Source organism: Melospiza melodia, chromosome 1 (assembly GCF_035770615.1).
Source record: "Melospiza melodia melodia isolate bMelMel2 chromosome 1, bMelMel2.pri, whole genome shotgun sequence".
In the NCBI taxonomy this organism is placed as follows: domain Eukaryota; kingdom Metazoa; phylum Chordata; class Aves; order Passeriformes; family Passerellidae; genus Melospiza; species Melospiza melodia.
In genome coordinates, this window is record NC_086194.1 from 147,293,532 (window position 1) to 147,318,049 (window position 24,518).

General features: G+C 36.6%; 1 protein-coding gene across 1 annotated transcript in view; it reads left to right on the top strand.

Moving 5' to 3' along the window:
- ANGPT1 (angiopoietin 1) overlaps window positions 1-24,518 on the top strand; it is a 153,871-nt gene that overhangs the window by 101,413 nt on the left and 27,940 nt on the right. The window contains exon 7 of the mRNA XM_063171028.1: window positions 15,207-15,373. Coding sequence (XP_063027098.1) covers window positions 15,207-15,373 — 167 coding nt within the window. The remainder of the gene's footprint in view (window positions 1-15,206; window positions 15,374-24,518) is intronic.

Sequence of the window (24,518 nt, forward strand, 5' to 3'; positions counted from 1 at the left end):
CTTCTTATTGACCTAAACAGATAATTCCTCCTATAGTGATGTGGTATGGTCCTGCAGTCTTTTATGAGCTACCTTTCGTCATGTCTGTTACTTTCGAAAATAAGTTTTACTCAGTTAGTTGAGTATTATTGCCCCTGATTTAGAATTTCTCTCAGATCAGTTGCTGGGATTAAAATGAGATAAGGCCAGAACACTGCTGTCTGTCGCTGAAATTTTGACTTGATGTGGTGTTCAGAGGTAAAAGGCAAGTGATGATGTTTCTAAGGCATGGATCTTTTCAGCTGAGAGTAACTCATTCAGAATTTGGAGCAGACAGGAATAAAACTTTTTACTGGGGTTTATCCCAAGTCATACACCACCTCTGCCAATCAAGTTAATGTATTGGAAATGTTGATACTTCAAATAGCATTACAAGAAAATAAGTAACTTAACACTTCAAATAGCATTACAAGAAAATAAGTAACTTAACAAATTTAGGATGACATGACTTCAAGCAGGCTATTTTCCCTTTGCCAACTCAAAAATATTTTACTCCAATCTAAATAACTTGTTACTTTTTTTCATTCTCTGCCTGATCAAACTTTCTGATGGAGCTCCATTCTCTGAGTCTCTGAGGGCTGGCTTGGATTTCAATGACACTCCTAGTGAAGTTTTCAGCACTGTGTTATCAACCTGGCAGAGAAATGGGAGTTTTTTACAGTTTTCAAAAACACTAATGAAAAGACAATTTTTAATATTTAAAAATAAAAGCATTTAAAAATCTGTAAAAATTTCTATGGAAAAAAGTTCTGTAGTAGAACTTACAATTTCAGAAATAAACAAAATATCATATTATTGAACCTATTGAACCAAAATCTAATTTTGGATTCTATTGGTGCTTTATTTTCAATATTTCTTGAAAATATAAACAATTACCTGGGTCAGACTACTGCTGTAATGGATTTCTAATTTCTAATTATTTAACTCTATTTAAAATATTCTTTTCATTTTAACATCACTTTAATTAATATATATTATGAAATAGATTACATCCTCTAGTTAGAGAATATATAGAGTTAAATATTTAGAAATTTATATTCAAATTGATATTATTTTAATTTAGCAGAAAACTTGAAAACTGTTTTACTTGATTTTGGTTCAGAATCAAATAAAATAGAAACTATCAAATTTCTTTGGGGAAAAAAAATTTGAAGATTCCTCAAGTTTTACTAGTGAGGAAATCAGAATTTGTATGTGCAACTTACATATGGACTTTTTAAAATGTATACATATCACATTAATGATTTTCTCAGCTTTTATCTCCTGAGATTATCTTAGGCAGTGTAATAAATACAGCCCTTTGTAAAGTTTTCCCATGTGCCCTGTTTTTATACATATCCCTTCACATAGTCATTTTCCTCCACTTTTCCTTCACAATAGCGCAGATCTGTAGAGGATTACATTCTGTTGGTTTTGTCTAGTTCAAGCAGCCTGAATTAATTCTGCTTCTCTTTAGGAATGATTTAGTGTTCTAAGGGATCACTTCTTCTACCAAATAAAAAGGACCTCTTTTGGACTTTTATTGACAGTTTATCCTATATGTCATGAAGCAAGATGGGGTTCATGCTTGCTTGCTTTGCTCCTATGAACAATTTCACCAAAGTAACAATCTTAGGCTCCCCTCTGTGGTTATCATATATTGATAAGTGTTGAATGCAGAATGGTAGAGGCTGGTGGACTCTTTGTATTACTGGGATACCTGAAAGCATCTGAGCTTCAAGCCAGCAACACCACTAACTTAATTCTTTGGTTGTTCAGAGAGGGTGTGTGGCATCTGTTGGACCACAACCCCTCTCCTTCCCAACACATAAGCCTGGAATTTCTTCTAGTGGAAGCTGGGTAGTCTGGTGTGGGAAACACCACGATGGCACTTAGGCTTCCTTGGAGGAGTTGAACTTAATGTATGTTTTCTCAGCCCATCATATCTCAGTCCAGATAGAGATTTCCAATTTTGTTAAGATATTCTTCTTGAGCTTATAACTCACTGGGGTCCTAAAGCTAACAGAAAAAATATCATCATATAATAACAGCAACCATAGGTCTCTTGGGCTTCATTTATTTTCAGTGCATTTAGTTCTTATTGGAAAGAAATCTGGAACACTGTTGAAGTTTTTAAGCTATAAGCAAGTACTTGCCAGCTTCTGAGCTGGACAGGAATTCAGGCCACCAGCCTGCACTGCAGCTAAAGGCCCCACAAGTTATTTTGGCTGTTAGAGTGTCAGGAGGCCACTGCACATATGCTCTGGCTCTAGACAGATCCTTACAGCAGCTTCCTTGGGAAGGGAGCAGTCTCTGCAAGGGTGACAGCACTGCCAGGTTACAGAGTCACTGACAGCAGGGAGGCACTCCTTGTCTTTAATGCAGTTTCATGCTGGTGTTTTCAGCTTACATGGAAGCATTTCAGTTCTGTTCTGGACACCAGTACAGTAAACAGGTTAAGTGAGAGGTTGGGTAGCCATAAATCTTTTGAGTAGGAAGTATATAACTCCATTTATACATAAATTGCCATACAGTTGGTGATAGTGCAATAGTGGTACTAATTTTTCCTCCTGTTTTTTTTCTCTGTTTCCACTGGCATTCAGCCTCCAATCTGGAAAATAAAGTAACGCTTTCTTTTGTATCTAAAACAACAGCTAATGAGTGCATAACCTTTTCTGCAAATTCACTGTTGTGGAAGGTTGGTTATGTATCTTCTTGCTTAGGGGCATATGTTCCCAGTATCCTCCAATTTTCTTGTTAGTCTTAGGGTGTGCAGTGTAATTTTTACCTTTGTTTCTAAGAATTCATTTCTGACCGAGAACTCTCTTGGGCCATTTGAGTTTTGTGCATTCAATACTAATTGGAATAAATTTAGAGAAAACCCCATAAGTTCATTCTTCCATCCTTTGCTTATCAGTATCTACTACATCTGTTTTTTTGCATTTTGCAATGCCTTTTCTGTTATACTGTTTGCTGCTTATCAGAAAAAATTGAAGTGGAATAACAAATAATTTCTTTAATGGCAGGTGAGATCACCCTGAAGCAAATTTCAAGCATTTTTCCTATTTTCTTGCCTGAGTAAATGTAAATGTAAAACACTATTAAGAGTTTTTATCTCTAGAGGGGAATATTGCTTAAAAATTATTGCTTGCCATCCGCAAACCCAAGACCCTTTAGAAGGGTGTTTTCTACAAGCTTTCTGTCCAAGATGCAGTTTTTGGCATTTATTACGCAGTTATTAGCAATAATCAAATCTTAGTAAATGGTTAGCTCATGTGCTAACTTGGCTGTCAAGACTTCTTGATCATTTTCCAGTTTTCAGTTCTTGGATGAATGCACCTTTCCCAGTGACTGTCTCCATTTTTGCCAAATTAGGTGATGGAGTATTAAATTCCCTATTCTCTAGCCTTCTAGCATGTCTAGTTTAATAATTCCCATGAAATTCTCTAAATTTATTCCACACTTGATAGCCCAGCATTCACTATGAGTTTCCTAGGGGGCCTTCTTTGGGGTTGAGTCTGTTGGGAGTTTCCTCATGTAAATTTTCCTGCTTTCTCTCATTTGAGAAAAACTCTCAATAGGTATTTGAAATTATGTGCCTTAGCCAGCTCACAGCAACCTTCTTCCTAGCCAGTTTTTTTCTTGTGTTTCAGTATTTAATTGTACTCTATGCCTTAATTACTACTTTCCACTCCCTGATGAAAAAAAAAACCTGTCACTTCTTTTAATCATTCATGTCATGAGCTAGATTAGGATCCCTTGTACACAGTACGCACAAAGATGAATTTCTAAGCTATATGGCAACCACTTCCTACCTTCCTGACAAGCAGCTGTTTTTTCTTTTGGTTTCTTTGAGGCAAGAATGATGTTCAGCACTAAATTCCACATTCCTTTAATTTCATGTTCCTGATTAATATCTGAGCCCAACAACAGTTCAGTGCTTAAAACAAGTCTGCTGCCAATTGTTTCAGAAGTCATCAGTAGCATTTGTGTGTGCCTGAAGAACATATCTACAAAACCACTTCCATTCCTGTTGCAGTTTCTTTTTTTTTCTTTTTTCCATAAAGCTGTTGGGTCAAATTGATGGCTATCTCCATAGTGTATACATGGTATGACACCAGAGCAGGATAATTTATGTTCTTCTGTGGCTTAAATTCTTCACACACTGAGAGCCAGACCACGGAGGTAGTCACCAGAACTTTCTCAGGAAGTGCTTTTGGATGCAATTCTATTGGGAATTTACATTGTGTTGTCTGGAATAGCCTGACTTTCCTCTGAGCCTCAGTAAAGTTAAGCTATTATAACAAGTCTGGTGGTCTGTGTCTTCTGCTTACTTAAAGGACAGCTGAACACATTTTTGGACTCTATGTCTCTGATTTCATTCTAGACACGATGGATTTTACACCTTTTTTTATACTTTCCACAATCCACCTCTGTGACTAAGCTTTAGTTTGGACAGAGGGTCTACCTATTTCCTGGAAGACTTCTTGTTTGTGACAGTAAGGTTGCTGGTCACCTCATGTTTTCATCTCGCTAGTCTTTGTAAGTCTTACAAGCCTGAATTATACAGAAGAGCTACCATTCCAATAAAGACTTTATTTTTCAGTGTCTTTGTTCAGTTCATTCTAAAAACTTCCAGATGTTACTTACGTTCAATTTGTATTTGCAAACTGTTCAGCTCCTGTTTTAGAATATGGCCTCCTAATTAATTTTGTGGTCTCCACCTGTTATAAGACTTTAAGGCTTAAAATTTTAATTTCTCTTGTGAAAGTTTTAGTTCAAGTTTCAAGTTCTGTTATAATTCTCCCTGCCCACCTTTCTTGCTTTTAAACTCTGACATTTCTTTTTCTTCCACATTGCTTCAGTAGCAATGTTAACTTGCACATTTTTCTCATTCAAAATAGGTATTCACCACCATTTATATTATATTTGTCTTAAATGAAAAGACAAAAAACTCAAGCTGATGCAGTTTCCTCTTGAAGCATTAACTGATGATGGATAATTCTCTGTGGTAGTTGTATCCATTTACGAATAGTGTTCAGGTTATATTTTATACCCAAAAACTTGATGAGTCAAATAATTACAGACAGAGATCCAACCTCTTGCAATAATTAGAACATTATATTCACCACTTTCTTTTTCAAGTGAGACAATGACTACATAAAAATGCATAAAGCACCATAAAGCACCTTTTAGAATTGTGTGTGTAAGCTTATTGATTCTGGTTCCACTATCTTAGTGCAAAGTAACTTCAGATGTGGGTGGGATTTTGAGCAAAAATTACAAAAACCATATGGCTTGGCTGAGGAGAATGTTCTTGACAGAAAAAAAAATTACTCATAATTTGAAAGCCCATACTGTGGGAACAATGTCTTTCATAATTCTCACTTTTTTTTTTTTTTTTTTTTTTTTTTAAGCTAGATATTCTGAATGAATTTTAATATTTTTCCAGGATTAAAACTATTTAAGGTATATTCTGCATTGTTACGATCATGAAATCTTCACACTTGCATTGATAGATGTACCCCCGTGTTCTTTAAAAGAGGACTCAAAAATGTCTTGTGACAAAAGATCACAACTGAATTTTAGAGTAGTTTTGGTCTGACTCAAGTAACATGCACAGAAAATACCCAAGCAGTGCCAGGTAATAGGCAGTTCTCAAATGACAGCTGGCATAGGGCTACTTTGGTGTTAGAGCTGAGGCAGTTTCACTGTTTGCACAGGAAATTTTCAGAGCACTTTTCACAGATTCCTCTTCCCCCTGTGTCTTAGTGAAACACTTGTGAGGGACAGAATTACTGGTTCAAAGAACATCGGCAAGCATTTTGTAGATTATCTTGGAGTAGGAAAGGAATACAAACAAATTTCTGAAAGGAAAAGAGGCTTGATAAAGCTATCTGTACTACATCTATCTGTCGGATCCCATTTTTCTCTTTCTCCTCTGTTTTATGGTTGATTTATGTTTGCTGGTTGTCGGTTTCTCCCGGCTGGCTGATTTATGTCCGGAGATAGCTCAGGGATGCCACTTGCTCGGTTTCTCGGCTGTTTCAAAGACTTGGAAAGCCCCAGAGTGGCCTTGGACAGCTCAGCGCTTCAAAGGACGAGGAGAGACTTCTGATCTTGTTTCGGTCTCGGTGTTTATTAATTGTTTATCTAAAAGATTTTCTTTCAGCCCGACAGAGGTCTGCACAGCAAGTCAGCCATGGGCACACTCCCGAGCCTCCGGGGCGGTCACTTATCTTTATACCTAAAGTTACGTGTACAATATTTATGATTTTTCTCCAATACCTTCTACTCTTATTAACCGGTGCACTTCTAGTAAAGACCAATCCCAAAGTGCCACCATCACCACAGAAGATGGAGGCCAAGAAGAAGAAGAAGAAGGACAGGACACGCCCCAATTCCTCCATCTTACTTCTTTAGACCCCCCTGTACAGAAATCCTAAACCCTGTGTTCTACACCTTAATTAACTTATCCCTTCACCATTCACCCAGTGAAATCCTCCCAGTCCTCATACAGGTGTCATCTCCTGTGTAGGATCAAAGTCCTGCCACCAGACACTTCTGGCAACATTCCAGGACCCCCGAGCCCCCCAAGGGTGTTCTTGGCCACTCTGCACCTCAGTCCTGAGGTGCTGAGATCCCACATCTATCCATCTAGCTACTAGCTGGAGATAATCCCCATAATTTCTTCAGCAGAGATGGCTTTGTGTTTTTTCCCTGTCGGTAGCATGATGCAGTTAATGAAGTGCCTTGTAATAGCAGCATGGTCCCCTCTGCAAAATGAAGGATTTGAGAACAGGATGGACCTGTGAGAAAAGCAAAAACTAGGGAATGTGTGACCTTGGAAAAGACGAAAGTTATAGTTCTGCAGTGTAAACAAACCAGACAGATTGGGAGTAGTGGTAGTCTTGAATAAATGTGTTAAATGAATGGCTTATAAGACTGAGTTATGATTACAAGGTACACTCAAGACGTGAATAATTTTCTAACATATAGCACTAAATTCATTACTTATGATAGTATGCTTCAAAGTCATATGTTTCATACATCTGAAAATAGACAATTTTCTTCAAGGGACTGGGGTATATAACATGGAAGTAATTTGTTTTATTTGTTTTTTCACACATTTTCCAAGTGAGTAGGATATAAGGAAATGATTTTTGGTGAGTGGAATGTGTATTAAGATATTATGTGAGTAACGCCTTTCACAGAGACCCACCCTTCTGTGATAAAGAATGGCATGTCATGCTGGTGTAATGAAAAGTCTGTTCAGACTGCAGCACTTAGTCAGATAATTGTTACTTTCACCAGTGCTATGAAAAGACACAACATTTTCTCTGCTCTCCTGCGACCTAAATCCAGTATGTCCAGTAGAAATAGACATGATATTGAAGTGGTGAGAGACCATATTTTGTTTTATGAAAACATGCTCATTAAACTCTTCTGGTCCTGACCAAGGCTTAATCTACAGTGTAAGCTTCAACAGAATTATGTAAGGGAACAAGAATGAAACAACATTTGTCTCAGAGAGAGTTGGAACACCATACTGGGCACCAGAGATGTTACTACAAAAGGAAGCATCCTCTTTATTTTGGAGAAAATTTTTGGATGTGAAATTAAACACAATTTTGTGTTGGAGCACAGTTGTGTTTTTTAAATGTGTTCTACTCAGCACAGTCTTTCCTATGCAATCATTACTGGATAAAATCAGTTTCAAGAGCTCTGTTGACACATGGATGTATGCTTGTGCTGCTTTGCCACTAGTGCTTCAATTTAACAGCATTAATTTGTACTGATAAGACTCATGTGGTATTCCAAAGACATTTAATTAATAAATTTTATATAATGATAACAAGATCTAGCTTAGTTATGCTAACAGCCTCTTGTAGAGCAGCATGAGAAAGATTAAAGTCATTAGAGAGCTGTTCTAACCACAAGATGGAAATGCTGTATTAGAAGAGTCAGGTGAGTTTCAGTGAGGTTGGTTTTAAAATCTGTGACTTGAAAATATAGTAGAATTGTAGCAGAGGTCTTCCCAAATCACAGTTGTGTGCTCTCATTGTGGAACAGCATTTCTCTTCTCCTGTATGATCTGCTCCATTTGGAATTTAGTGGAGCAGCTCTTAGCTTTGGGACTCATGTCAAATTAGAAGTATAACTTTTTGACTCTGTGTCAGTCAGCTTCTATTCTTGTTCTATTCTGTTTAGACTACCAGCTGAGCCCAAGCATGAGATTCAAAAACAATCCATAAATTTGATGCTCTATTTAGACAGATTATGTGGCTGAAACTCAAGTCCTTTCTCAAACTCACAAACTTTTGGTCTTTGCCGTAGCATCTGTTCTCCTAGCCATGTTCGTTTTGCTACTTAATCAGTGTATTTGGAGAAGAGAATTAAGTCCTACATCCCAAAAGTTTTTCCTTTTGTCTGAAATGAATAAAAATACCTTTCCTAGATAGTTTCTTACATTTTGTATATTTAGCCCTAAAACTTACCATTTATTTCTTTGCAAATAATGAGTCAGATATCAGAAAGCTCAAAATTCATTTTTCTTAGACCACAAAAAATGAGTTTTCTTTTCTTTAATACATACCTATGTCCCTGGGATGCTCTTACTAGAAGCCACACTAAATGTCTGTGTATTCCTAGGATCCACTTGTCCTACAGTGAAAAAGGTGGTTTGGGATAAAGGCTCTCAGTGTAATTTAGCTCAATAAGAAATATTCTCCTGTTTTCAGTTACATAGTAAGGAAGTTAGATTGAAATCCAGGCCTCGAATGTGTTCCTGATTAATACCTAAGAGTCCAGCTCAGATATTAGAGGAAGATGTCCTGGATATTTGTAGGAAATATTTGTAGACAACTGAGCTGTTTTGGGCCCCTTGCCCAGCCAGAGGTAACCTTTGCCTAAGGTTTGCACTTCATTCTGTCACTGTGGTTTTAATTCTTTGGGAACTTTGCTGCTACTGATACCGCGTGTGTTTGACAAGGAAAAAGTAAAAAGTGAACCTAATTTCTCTATTTCTACTAATATACCGAGTCTAGAATGAAGGGCAGCAGACTGAATTGCTGCAGATTACAAACAAGACTTTCAGGCAGATTATACAGATATTTAGTTCTTTGTTTAAACTGACAATAGCTTCATTTTTTTTTTTTAATCTTTTGAGAAGGTATCTGGCTTCAATCTAAATATATTTTTAAAACTTGCCATCAAATATGTGTTGGTACTTCCTAGGAGAAAAAATCTGAATATTTATAATTGCTTTCCAATATTCTTGTATGTAACATTAATTAAAACATATGTTGTCTGAGGAAATGGAAGCAATTTCTATAAACCAAATCTTTATTTAAAATAAAAGAATGAATAATATAATGTGAAGGGAATGAAAATCTACAAAAATGTATCAAAAAGTTTTTTGGAAATTATCGTAAACAATATCCATTCCATGATCTCAGCTAAGGCAAAAGGAGCTGAATATTCTTTGTGGCTTCTGGGATGTCACTGCTGCTGTAAAACACTGAATTATTATCTGCTTTATTCACTGAATTGTCTGACAGAAGATGAACCCATCGGATATATTGGCTGTGTCTGGTTTCAATTTGTTTTGTCTATAAAAAGTCAAAACTTCCTGTGAGTATTATCAGACAAAATAAATAAAGTAAGAGAGATAATTGTTTAATGAACTTGGAGCAACATGATTCAGGCAGAATACCCTCACAGATTTTGCCAAAGCTAATAAAATTCTTTTGCACCCAACTTATTATTTTTGAATAAGTATCAACTTTTTAAATTCTTAAGGGCATTTTTGAAACCAGTACTTAATTCTGTTTCTTTGTACTTATGACTGCTTTAGTAGTTTAGACTCTGTTAATAACCAAATTGAAGTTGAAAATGAGATGATGTAGAAGTCAGATGTCATCTAGAATAAATATTATACAATCATGTGCTTTTGTTTTTAATTCCTAGTTCTAAGTACTTTAATCCATATAAAAAACAAAAAAAAAAACCCTTTCTTTTTGGATAGCAGTTGAGTATTATGTCAGAATTTACAGAATTTATTATATAGTTATATAGAAACAGAAAACCCCTTGGCTCCATCCAACTACAAAAATGGATTTACATTTGTCAGTAAAGTTCTGTATTGTTTTATTTTTTTCTCTGAAAACAAATTCTATCACATTAACAAGAACAATCTGCTCTAATGTAGTATAAAAATTACTTTATTATTTCTCAATGACAAAACCTCGATAAAAGAATTTTCTTATTATTTGTGATTTTTATGTCTTATTTTAGATCAGCCTTTGCCAAAATATGGTCTTAGTGCAATTTTCAGCAGCAAAAGTATTTTTTTTTCTGTTTGTGAAGAATAAAATGAAGCATTATAATAATCTGTGCTGGATCAGTGCAAACATTTGTGTATCCTTTTTGTGACTAATAGTGGAGAGATAAGAAAGCATACTGTGAAAATGTAAGCATATTTCCCTGCTATATTCTCCCAGCTTCCATAGAGTGCTAGTGAGGAAAATGAAGGAGAATGATGAGAATTTTTGGAAATTACTGATCTTTTCCTATTACATTAAACACTCTTTTGTGAACTTAAAGCCACTGATTTGCCAGCCATCCCAAATTATTATGCAAATTTCTAGGGAAAAAAAAATTGAGTATTTTTGGAATAAAATGTAGAGTTTAAAGAATTAATCTCTTTATTTGGAAACATATCATGAAAAAATATAGAAAGATAATGACAAAATAGTCTCTTGGTCATTTAAAATGCAATTTTGGAACAGTGTTTAAGACCCGCTGGGTTTCAGAGAGTCTCAAAATGTAGTTAACTGCAAACACATTCATGAAATACAGATGTTCCTTTTCCTAGTGGATTGATAGCTGAGGATGACTTGGATCACTCAAGTGATTCTTTGAGCTTAGGCACTAAACTTTAACACAAATAATTCTGGAAGCATTTGCTATAACTATTTGAATGCAAAACCCAAAATGTTTGTTGAAAATGTCCGTATGTACTGGGAAACAAATATTTTTAATAAGAACTATGGGCCTGAAATAGATCACTCCTAATGTTAACTTTTAACAGTGCCCTAAGGCATTCTCAAAACCAAATTTCTTGTCCTAAATCTTAGGCATCAGTCCATAAATGACAAGCATGGTCTTAGGCAAGGCTTTAGGCACCTTATCACTTGGGGCCCCACAGATCTGAGCAGCAGCATAAACCCAAATAGTCTGCTAGCTAAAATGCTTATTTTTCATTACTGAATTTTAATTACCGAATAATTACTGAATTCTCCCATGAACATCAAAATTAATGAGGTCTGATTTTCTGCAGATTTTGTCCTGTGTCCCACATAGAAGTCCCATTCTTATTATTAATAATCTTCTGAAATGCTATTATTTTCTAGGATTCTCCATGGTAAAGGCTCAAGTTCCCCTTTTATGTCCCTCAAACTCTCCCAGATGTGTAAGAGCCTCTGAGGCAATATTTGCTCAGCATCTGCACTTGGCTGGCTGCTCTGCGTCCGCTTGTAGCAATTGGAATAGGCAACTGCTGAGCTTCTCCTTCAGCATTTCTGCCAGCAGCGACTCATCACAGACACCATTTCTCTGAAACCTTGCTGAACTTCAAGTCTGTGTGATTTTTAACCAAACCTCAAAAGTGTTCCAAAAGTATTTCACAAATATGTAGGACAGGTGGGCATACCAATTACACAAGTTTGTTTTCCTAAGTTTTTTAACTGAGACAAGAAAAGAATAATTTGTATTTGAGGACAAAATTCTGAAATGTTCTTTGAAAGCTAAGGATTCTGAAGGTAAATCAAAAGAACCAGGCCCAACCATTTTCTTTGCCAGCCTCAGGGTTGGAAATGGAAACACAAAATTAAATCATGTTTTTCAGGGTTTTTTTTGGCTAATATTATGCCATTTTCTTCTGCGCACAAAAGTTTACATATCCATCAAAGTAGTAGTGTTCTTGTGGCAGAGACAGTCTAAGTAAGATATAAACAAGGAGAGCTGTGTAGTTATTAAGTCAAACAAAGCATCTGGGAAAAACAGGATGCATGCAAGTCTTTGTTCAGCTCCGAAGTAGAGGCAGTAAACTGCAGACTAAATACAGGTTGGAAACAGTTGAGTTTGGCATAATAAAATTATACTTGAAGAAATTGCTGCCAGCTCTGTGCTTAACAGAAGTGTACTGCTTCTCTCTGGTTTACATCTATGAAAGCTTTGAGTGCCTATTTGTTTGTTTATATCTTTCTAGCCATATTAGGTGTTTAATAAAGCACATTGCTTCTCCTTTGGAACATTCCTTCTTTCAGAGAAATGTTTTATATCCCACTTACTTCCTTGGTTTTCTTTTCATAAAAGCAAGTATTTTGTTTAAAAAGAAGTTACTTTTGTCAAGGAAAAAAAAATCTTGTTCTAGGATTTTCTAATCTGAGTTTCAGGTTTCAGTATTGTAGCCCTTGATAGTAGGATTCCCTTTTTCATAACTAGTGTGGTGGATTTCCTCATAATTCTTATTATTCTTTTTATATTTCTTTTGTTCCCTGTTGCTGCATCTTCCTTTTCTCTGGTCAAGAGAGCAAATCACTTAGTGATAGATTTTCATCTTAGTGCAGTAATACATATAAAAAGGGAGAAGGAGGTGAAAATTTGAAGGATAAAAATCATTATTTCAGAAAAATTATATATGGTGCCTGGAATTTCTATAAAACACATAAGGGATCGTATAATGTTAAAACACTACATATATTACATCCTGAATAGGCTGTAATCTAAATGAGATAAGATATTTATAATTCAATAGATAACAGTTCAAAGAGGAGTCCCCTCATTTTTCCTGCACTGAGAAAAAGGGAGAAAGAATTTTCTGGTATCTTCACTTAAAGATATACTACTACTACTACTACTACTACTACTACTACTACTACTACTACTACTACTACTACTACTAATAATAATAATAATAATAATAATAATAATAATAATAATTTTGTGAATAAGAAGCCATGTAAACTCCAAGAAAACCCAATGTGACTGATATCTAAACAACTATGCTCCACTTTCTGGATTTTAGGGAGACAAACCTCCTGGTAGGTAGTCTATGCAGAGCATATTTTATCTTACTGTGAGATGAGTGACAGTGACCAGTGGTGACATATGTCAGAGACAAACCACTAACTGCTCTGGTGTGACACTGCCCAGGCTACTGGAACAGGAGACACCAGGTGGGACAGTCAAGGGTAGAAGGACAAGGCAAGAAGATGGAAAGAATCAAAGCCAGAAAACAGTGATAACTACAGAAAAGTGTGCCAGCTGTAAATAGGGTTTATACAGGTGAGGAACAAGTCTTTTTGTCTTTTAGGAACACTGTATGAAGTCAAATATGAATGTGAATGCCATCAAAGCAGCAAGTGAGAAATAACAGAAAGCATCATAATTGGAAAACTTGAGGAGCAGCAGCTCACACTGGAAGACAGATGGGTTCAAAGCAGGATATCACCACTGTTACCTACAACCAGTATTTACAGGGATTTCTATAGGAAATAGTCTGTTGGAGAAAGAGGATATAAAGAAATAACATGCAGGAAAGGAAAAGGCCACTAATAGTATGCTCCCACATTTCAGTCTGAGACTTTGGGACTTGCCACAGACTACTGAATTTCAGGTCTTGCAGATGAAACACTTTGTCCATGGGTATCTCTTGATGGTCTCTGAGTTAAAAGGCAGAGATGCTTATTCAAAATATCAGTTAGTCAGTTCAGCATACCCAAACTTGGTGTGTCTTCTCAGCCTCTACTATCAGTGAGTCACCAAATATATGCTTAGGTGAGGTCGTGTAAACAAAAATATGTCCTTAGTAAAGTACTTTCTATGGTAATTCTCTCTCTCTAGGAACAAAAGTTTCCTCCATTTTTATTTTTTGGACCAGTCAAACTTTTAAGATTCTAATTTTTTTTCATTAATTTACTTTAGAAGTTTGCAGCTGATATACCTATCCATTGCCTGAGTATTACCTGTGCTACCACATGGCCACTGGGAAGGCAGGATTTCATCCTCCAGAGACACAACTAATCAGGGCTGGAGCCACAGCAATACAATAAAGAAAAAAGAGAGAGAGCTCCTCTTTCAATGTTTTCATCTCATGTAAGGAGTGACTGAAACATTATATATAGAGAAGATCGATGTCTTGCCCATGTGTCTCACAGACACATTTCTCATTATCTAACCTTTAGTCCCAAGGAAGTCTCTTGATTTTAACCCCTTTAAAAAATATGTGCTTTCTGGAAATAATCCAGTCTTTCATTTAATTTGACTAGGAAATTTTCACAGGATCTTCTAAAACACTTCCAGTATGCCACTGTAAGCAAATCAGGAGATTTCTGGTTCCTATTTTTCCCGTCTTAAGAAATATGAATAGGCACAGTCATGTTGGAACAGTTCTTCACAATTAAATACTATAGGTGAAAATAATTTTTACTCTTTAAAGAGAAAAATAAAGAAAAATTTAAAATGGACTGAAGAGTTCTCAGGTACGAACCAACAGTTTAAAAAGAACAATTGTTCTAATATATAATAAATAAGTTAATGACATTTAATAAACCCTTACATTTAATGTAGTAAAATATTCACTACAATAAAACAACATTAAAACCTGGAAGATGTATAAAAGCATATGTCTAGGAAAACATATGTCTGGTTTTGAAAAGTAATTATACTTTTTCTTTCATTATTATTTTTTCATGTTTGTAAATGATGTCCTTTGTGTAACCAGAAATAAGATCACCTGAACATACGAAACGTGAGGAGAGCAAGGTGGAGAAGAGCTAGATAACAAGGTTTAACATCATATTGAATGCATTATAGAATATTGTTATGTCAAGTATTCCCACTGAAGCATGTGCAAATACAGCATCATGCTATTGATATCATGGATGTGTAACATGATTTCCAGCTGATAACCTCCGCTGCCCTTGCAAACACCAGTTGAACTGCATGACATTCCTACATCAAATATATTAGTAGAATCATTTTAGAGACCACCAAAGTGGAGCAAAGAAAGCTCTGACCAGTAATTAGAATGCACAGGTAAAATATAATGATGGGTTTATTATTGTATATAGGCTTTATCAATTCCAGTAATTACATCTAGTTATTTTGCCAATTTTTTCTAGGGTTTTGGTAGCCCATCAGGCGAACATTGGCTGGGAAATGAATTTATCTTTGCAATAACAAGTCAGAGGCAATATTCTCTAAGAATTGAATTAACGGACTGGGAAGGAAACCGAGCATATTCACAATATGACAGATTTCACATAGGAAATGAAAAACAGAATTACAGGTAAGAATCTATTGAAATTCTTTTAACTCTGCTGAGTGATAAATATTGTTCATTGCTAACTTGTAAAATATAAGAAAGGGCAACAATATTATGCTGATTTTTATCAAAAGTGGATAAATATTGTAAAAACAAAACAGAAATCAGATTTCTCAGTGATGGAAGGATAGAGTAAACCTAACTTATTTGAAAAAAAGGGACCTATTAATTGTATTGTTTGATAGAACTGCTAAAAACTGTATAACTGTATATTCAGAACTCAAAATTGATTGAATAGAAAAAAGATTGGGAGTCTTCATTAAAAACTGAAAGATATCTACCTCAGAAGCAGGAGACTGAAACTATGGACATGGGAATAAAAGACCAAAAATGCTGTTAAACCATCTGATATTTTCAAGCTAAAAAATTAGTGTAAATTAGGAGGAAAAAGAGAATAGTGGATCTTATTTTGAGGAAATTAAACACAAAGCCTTTTCTTAATAATATTTTTCTCCCATACTTTGTTTTAAGATAAAAGTTTATTAAAACAGAAAAAAGAAGCAACTTGAAGACACAAGAAATGTGGATAATCTAAGTCGTCATTTATACAATTTTTAAATCATTGCTTCATCCGAGGAGACAGTAAAATGCTAGAAAAAAAAAAAGAAACCCATAAAAATATCCAATTATTTATTGCAGCACATCTAATTAGCACAAGACTCAGGAGAGAAACAGATACATTGCAAACTCAAACATTCAAGGAACGTGAAACTCGGTTGGTATTCAGACCTTCAAATTCAAGTAATATGATTCTCAAAAATGCTGACTGCCTCCTTCCCCCCGGGTCCACAGCGAAAAGGAGGCGAGAGCAATTTGCTCTTTCTGCTGACAGGGCTGTGCCCAGGTGGGACGCAGAGCAGTGCCCCTGCCCTCTGGGGCACAGCAGCGAGTGGGGTACCAGAGCAGAGGACACCTTTAGAAGCAATCAGTAGGAGCTCAGCTCCTGCAGAAAGCAAGGGCTGTCCCTCTGCACACAATGGACAGCTCTATCCCCAACGTGCTGTGCCCAGCGCTGCCCATGGAAAGCCATTGCCCCAAACCAGGAAAGGTGGAGCACCCATGCTGAGGTAGTTTTGGTCAAAGAACAGATATAAGTAAAGGAAATTGCTCAAAAGAGAGGCTAGAACGATTTATACAAAGCGTAAAAAGAGCAGCGTAAAAGTGGGGTCTTAAACATTAGTAAAAGTTGTTCAAAAGGAAAAGATGAGACAATTCCTTGTCAAATGAAGAAAAATGTTGAAGGGCAGTTATACATAGCTCAAAAATTTATGATGAATCCGAGGAAAGTACTGTTCATGGGATGAATTTAAAATCACTGAATCTGCTAAAAAAACAGGGTCTTTTTAGCTCGTATTCATTCGGAACTAAGGACAACATGTATTGTTGTTGGAAGGCTGTTGAAAATTTTCCATATTAAAGCTCGTGTTTCGTGAGGATTTATTTTTCAGGAATCCTCAGTGTTCATTCATGGCAAAATAGCAAGAGAATTGTGTTGTTATATTTCAAAATGAAGGGAAGGGAAGGGAAGGGAAGGGAAGGGAAGGGAAGGGAAGGGAAGGGAAGGGAAGGGAAGGGAAGGGAAGGGAAGGGAAGGGAAGGGAAGGGAAGGGAAGGGAAGGGAAGGGAAGGGAAGGGAAGGGAAGGGAAGGGAAGGGAAGGGAAGGGAAGGGAAGGGAAGGGAAGGGAAGGGAAGGGAACCCACTCTCATGATAAAAAGGGAGACCTTTCGCAATATAAATAACATTTTCTGAACACGGAAAAACATGTAAAAAAGGACCCGTGTAAATTAGTCGTGCTGATCAAGAAAACCAAAAGAGATATAATTCAAGCCTGCAGAAATTAAGTCAGAGGGGGCATACAGGCCTCAAAGAGTTTAATGTTGAGTAACAGGCTCAATTCTGCTGCCCATGTCCAAGCCACTTTTTCACAAAAATCAAAGGGAATTTGACTGGAGGCTGTTGACTTCACTTTTGGCTCCTGTCCTATTCTATAATGTAAACGAAGGCCAGAATGAGATTTGCTCACACTTCTTATGGTGCAACTGAAGCTCTACTGTTGAGGAAATGGGAAATCAGTTTCATTCATATTTTTCTGAAATAAGCAGAGATGAAAACATAAAGTAAAAAAGTCCATCTCTGTTGGCCCTTTGGGTTTCAGATTAATTCCTCTATTATTTTTATTCAGGTATATCAGAATATTTAAAGAAAATAGCTGAGTAACATGGTGATAGTTCTGGAAATAATGATGTGTAAGCCACATGCAAGTCTAAACTGTTTTTCATGCTTGACAAATGCACTAGTGCTTAGTCCAGACAAATATATGCCCAACAGATATTTTTCAAACCAAAATTACGTCTGGCTATTCTATAATTTTTTACAGGAATGCATTCTACAACATAAAACTCTTTATTTTGCTTGCCAGCATCACTATCTGTGATAGCAGCAATTCCAGAAGACTGGCTGAATAAAAACCTAATTATTAAGTACTAAACAGCTGGCCACCCTTCAGAGAATGCTGTTTTTCCTTTATCTGAGAAGCTGCCATTAAGGATTTAAATGATTCCCCTGAAGCTGAAAACCACAATTCCCAAACTCCTGCTCCCAGCGCCTTTCCTTCCCAGCTTTCAGGCATTTGCCATGTTTGCTTTCAATACCTCAAATACAGAACAGCATACCTTTTCAAAACTTTAGTTACTGTTATTTAAGTAGTTTTGCCAAACAAAACAGATGCTGTCTTATTTTGGGAGCTTGTTTCTTGTAACAACCCACATTAAATGTTGTTTCTGTTAGCAAAAATATGTAATTGTACCCTGGTTAGATTCACATTAGTTTCAAATCACCAAAGTTCACTAATAGTAACCAGTAAAGAGACAAGTTTCTAAGCTGGTCTGGTAAGTGGATCAAGAAAATCTGAAATTGAAAAAGGGCACTGAAATGAAAATCTCAAGAAGTGGAACATCTTTAATTTTGTTACAGTAATACCTTTTATATTTGTAAGATGTGAAAAAAAAAAAAAAAGGTTCCAGGTCTTATGCTCAAATACAGTTAAAAAAGAAAATAAAAATTAAAAAAAAAAATAGAAAAAGGAAAAAGGAAAAAGGAAAAGAAAAGAAAAGAAAAGAAAAGAAAAGAAAAGAAAAGAAAAGAAAAGAAAAGAAAAGAAAAGAAAAGAAAAGAAAAGAAAAGAAAAGAAAAGAAAAGAAAAAGACCGTGAAGTGATAAAATCTGCTTGAGAAAATATCAAAAATCATTTTCATGTTTTTCCTCCAAAATCCAGCCTCAACATTGCGCAAAGTTCAATTCAGTCTGGATAACTCCCAGTTGGTGATTTTAGAAGGGTTCTGTTTTGTCTCTGGGCTTTTTGTATTCTCTTTACTACTTTTTATTAGTCTGAAGAATCTATTATTAAAGAGAGTAATGCTGAACACATGTAAGTTCAAATATGCTTGTTTCTCTTTCAAAATGAGACAGCTACAATAAGTTTTCTGGGAAATCAGAATAAAATCTATTTATCCCAGATGATGAGTGGGAAGAAGGTTGAGAGGACAAGATGGTTACTGAATTAGTAAATGTATAATGATAAATGATAACTGAAAGAGAAAATCAAATGTTGCACCATATGTGAAATCTTTAATAAAAGTATCTAAATGATTTATGTTTTTTAGAACATCCTTAGGTTTCTTATCTACACCAGATGATTACACAGAGACTATCTGTAAATATGATGACAATATCTCTGTCAGACTCTTAGCAGCTTAGACTGTGGCAAGTAAAATTTCCATGCAGTAAGAAGAGCCAGATCTCGCAGATCTCCCATTTAGTGCAGTGTTTTCTAATATAATTAGGAATTATTTATAGAACTATAAAAATATGAGTTGAAAGAGAATCCTGAAAGACACACGACCTCTCCTCTTTTCCTATGTAGACTCTGCCTAGCCCTCTTGACATTGTTTGATGTTCTTTGGAGATGTACAGCTATGATACGCTGCTGCTCTGACCCATGTCCTCAGATCCTCCAAAACTGAATGGGAAAAGTAACCATGTGTTAGGATTTCAGGCACCAAAATTCATAATCCTGCATATTAGTTTATGAAAACAGATATATTGATGCTGAATTTTGAACAGTAATAATTTCAGCCTGTAGATACATCTGGGTTTTTTTCAACTCATGATATAGGAGAAGCACTTCCAAGTAAAGCAAGGGGTGAAGAAAGGGGGAACTGCTCTTTTTAATTGTCTGAGCTATTTTTACTTCAGAACCATTAGAGAAGTTTAATAGACAGTCATCTCCCTAAGACAATATACTCTGGTAGTTGATCATTCTTTTAGTTAGAAAAGTTTGCTATTGCTGCAATGATTCACAAACTTTGGTCCCGTCCATGGAGAAATATTATTAAATGATCAGATAGCTCTGCTCAGATGAGCAAGACTTTGGGATTGATGTAGGTGAAAACTGATGGTGGACAGAGAACCTCTGAACTTCCCTGAGTCAATTTGGACTTAAGGTGGTGTCTGACCTTAAGTGGTAGCTAAAATGAAGAAGAGATTTTATATTGGAATGAGCATGAGAAAGTGATTACAAAACCTCATGAGAAAATGGAGAGAGCATGGATCCATCAGGAGCACAAGAGATTTGTTGACAGGGCAATGATAGTCACGTAGGGAAGAGTCAGGTGTGTGGGTCCTCAGAGGAACAAGTTGATGAAATTTGTTGAAAAGAGGAGAGGTAGTTATTAAAATTATTAAAATCACTTCAAACTGCTGACATGATCTTCCAAGCCCTGTAAATCTAGGTGACAGTTTCCAAGCTTTCCAATACCCTCTGTCTCTCCAGGATTTGCTTTAGGAAACAAGATCAGTTGTTGAAAGTAAACTAAGAATTGGTAAAATTTATGGGACCGGGTAGAAGAGAGTTTTCAATTCACTGAGTAGAATATTGGACTTTTAGCTTTTGTTTGATTAAAAGTTTGTACTTTTAGTTACAGCAATAATATTATTTCTCTCTGTTTTCATAGACAAGTCAGGTAGTCTGCTGCCAGAAGCCTTGATATAATGTTCATCTTGGAATTTTCTTTTTTTAAAGTTGAGGCTATTTATATCATTGTTGAACTAATGATGGAATTTAAAAATTTTAAAAAATCCTCACTTATCTTTCTGTAAAATAGAGAAAAATATATTTATCTGTACAGTCTTTAAATTTTAGTGCTGAAAATTCTGTAATAGATAGTAAAATAAGTATTAAAATTTTATGGGGACAGATGGTTTTATGTACCTTTAATTTAAAAAAATATTCCAAGTAGTATTGCTGTTTCAGAAAACAGGACAAAAATAGGCCACTATTTTGGTGCACAAAATCCCATTTTTAAATGTTGGTGTGGTTCTTGTTATTACCCAGGCTTTTTAGTGATGAAACTGTATAAGTAATACTTTATTCTTGTGGCCCTTGAATTTTTTAGGTAAAATAGGGGATCAATCTGACTTGTAAATTTTTGAGCTGTCTAATTAACTTCAGTGTGATTTGTATCACAGTAAAACTTTGAAGGATCTATTCAGTCTTTTCTCAAATGGGGAAGGGAAAGTACAGAGGAAGATATATAGGAAATCTGTAGCAAAGTGAAAAAATAAACACAAAACCTCTTGGGACCTTCTGTGCCCAGAACCCAGTACTTTTCTTGCCAAATTTGAAAATTACAGAATAATTTAAAAAACAGTCATGTTGCAAAAATGAAAAAAGTCTGTACATATTCCCTTTTCTTTGGAAGATGAAATTCAATTTGCAAATCTACTTCAGAGGGAATATCCACGTAAAATCCTATTAACAGACAGAGTGGTATCTGTGGTATGCATAATTTCTATGACATAAAATATTTTTACCAATCAGTGGTTTAAAATCAATAATATGGATAAAAATATTTAACATTTTTATGTGTGTATATATAAATATCTGGCTTAAATAATTTGGTTTTTATTAAACAATACTGTAAGTCCAATAATATTCTATGAAGCCTGAAGTGCAAGGATTCAATCCAATGCCCATTAACCAGAGGTCTTTCTGGAAACATGCCAGTGTTCCTATATCATATCAGTGACTAAAATTCACTGGCAGTTCATGCAGTATCTCCAAATGTAAGCAGAAATTAAATATAACAATTTCTCTGACTGAGAGTAGATGTAAATATGCTCATGGAATTTCTTAATTAAAAAAATTATCTTAATCCATGTAAATCCCAATATACATTATCCATCCACAGCTAATAATTTCCCACTTCTAAGTTCATTAAAGTAATTTATAGTTGAATATACAATAGCTGTGACTACTGTGGAGCAGGAACAGAGGTTGCCCTCTTTTTTTTGGTATGGAATCTAATGAGAATGCATTGAGACATGCTGGCTACTCTGCAGAGCAGTGCATCTTCTGAAGTTGAGCCAGGAGCTCCTGAGGTGACAGAAGCCAAGAGAGAAACTCCACTGAAATGTCTCAAAAGGATTTAAGGGCTATTCCTCTAAGAAGGTGGCACAGCTGACAGCCCGGTGCACACAGCATGGGCAACAGACAGGAGCTGGAAGCCACTGTGCCACTTGGAAACCAAGACCTACTTGCCACTACTGAGACTTGGTGGGATGAATCCCGTGACTGGAGAGTGGCTGTCAGGGACCACAGGCTGCTCAGAAGGGACAGGCTAGGGAGAAGGAGGCGTGGAGGCATTGCCCTATATGTCAATAAATGGATACCCTGCAAAGAGTTTTTTCAGAGGGGACAGACACAGACAGGTTGAAAGCTTACAGTTAAGAATTGGAGACTGAGGCAACAAAGGGAGCTGGTTGTTGGTGTCTGCTCCAGGCCACTTGATCAAAGAAACTCAATGGCAAAGTCTTCTTGCTCTAGCCATGGGAAGCATTGCACTTACAGGCTCTTGTCCTGCCAGGAGACTTCAGTCACTCCAACGCCTCCTGAAAAATTATCATAGTGAGCTGTAGATGATCCAGGAGACTTCTAAAGTGCATGGGGGATAACTTCTTAGGCCAGGTAATAAGCAGCCCTACCAGAGAGGATGGGTGATGGTCACGATCAAAAGTGAGCCAGCTAATCACTGACATCAAGATTGGAAGCAGCCTGCATTTCAGTGGTCAAAGAATCACAGAATCATAGAATGGTTTGTGTTGAAAGAAACGTTAAAGATCATCTAGTTCCAACCCACTGTCAAAGACAGGGAGACTTCCCTCTAGACCAGGTTGCTAATGCATTGGTGGAGTTTGTATCCTGAGAGGTATGGGTCAGGCAAAGAGTAAAGTCAGACCCTGAATGTTAGGAAAGAAACCTCCAGTCAAATAGTTAATTAATAGGAGCCCCTGGGAATGTGTCCTCAGGGACAAGGGAGCAGAACAGACTGATAGATCTTTCAGGACACTTCACATAAAATTCAAGATCTAGTAATCCACAGGTGCAAAAAATCCACAGGTGAAGAAATGCAAGAGAGCCCCATGGCTAAGTTGAGACTTACTGATCAAACTAAAGGGTAAGATGGAAATGCACAGGCAGTGGATGCACAGCCAGATATCCTGGAAAAAGTATAGGTATGCTACCTGGTTATATAGGGATGAAATTGCAAGGGATGCAATGAATCATGAGAAGGGCTTTTACAGGTATGTCAGCAAGAGAAACAAAGTCAAATAAAGTATACTCTCCCCCATGTGTAACACTGGCAAAACTGGTAACAAGAGATGAAAAGAAGGCCGAGGTACTCAATAAATCTTTTTGGCCTCAGTCTTCACTGGCAATGTCTGTTCCCACAGCTCTTGGGCAGATGTACCACAAAAAAGGGGACTGAGGAAGAAAAGTCCTTCCTACTGTAAGAAAAGAACAGTTTTGTGACCATCAGAAGAACCTGAACATACATGAGGCTATGAGACCTGACAAGATCCATCCCAGAGTCCCGAGGGAATGGGCTGATAGAGTTGCCAAGCCACTCTGTAATATTTGAAAAGTCATGGCAGTCAGGTGAAGATCTCGATCTGGAAGGAAGGTTCTGGACCTGGATCAGGGCAAGACCCAATATCAACCCAGGTTGGGGGATGAACGGATCAGGAACAACCACAAGACAAGGCCCTGGGGGTTCTGGGGGGTGAGAGGCTGGACATGGCCCAGCAATGTGTGCTTGCAGACCAGAAAGCAAAATGTGTCCTGGGCCGCATCAAATGCAGTGTGGCCAGAGAGGTGTGGTAGGGCAAGGGAGGGGATTCTGCTCTGTTCTGCTCTGCTCTGGTGACACCTCATCTGGTATACCTCATTAATCTCTGGATCCCTCAGAGCACAAGACATTGACCTGCTGGAGCAGGTCCAGAGGAGGGCCATGAAAAATATCACAGGGCTTAAACACCTCTCCTGTGAAGAAAGTCTGAGAGACTTGGGGTTGTTCAGCCTGGAGAAGGCTCCAGGGAACCTTAGAGAAGTTTTTCAGTAATTAGAAGGGGCTCATAAGAAAGGCTGGGACAGTTGTTATAGGGCCTGTTGCCATAAGACAAGGGATAATGGTTTTAAATTGAAAGAGGATAAATTCAGACTAGGCTTAAGGAAGAAATATTTTGCAATGAGATAGTGAAATACTGGAACAGGTTTCTCAAATTAGTGATAGATGCCCTCTGGAAAAATTCCAGGTGAGATGGGACAGAGCTCTGAGCAACCTGATTTAATTGAAGGTGTTCCTGCTCACTGGAGTGGAAGCTTTGACTAGATGACCTTCAAAGTTCCTTCCAACCCACAGTGTTCTATGATTCTATTATTTTATTATATTATTTACTAAATACTTGAAAGGATTCATATATGCAAAGGCCTCAAAAATTATACAATTTATCAGACATTATCACTGGAACTTCTAAACAATCCAGTATCCTGTACTGGGGGGAAATCAACATTGATGTTCCATAAACACAAGAAAATTATTTCCTTAAGATTTCAGAAAAGTACCAATGTGCAAGCTTTGCTAGATATACACTGTTGGTGGTGCAGCAGCCTTGTTTCCAAGGAGGAAGGCAATGCTTCCAGTGTAAGTCACATTCAGAATTTGATGTGACAATGGCCTAAATATTTTGGTTTATCCATTTATTCATCA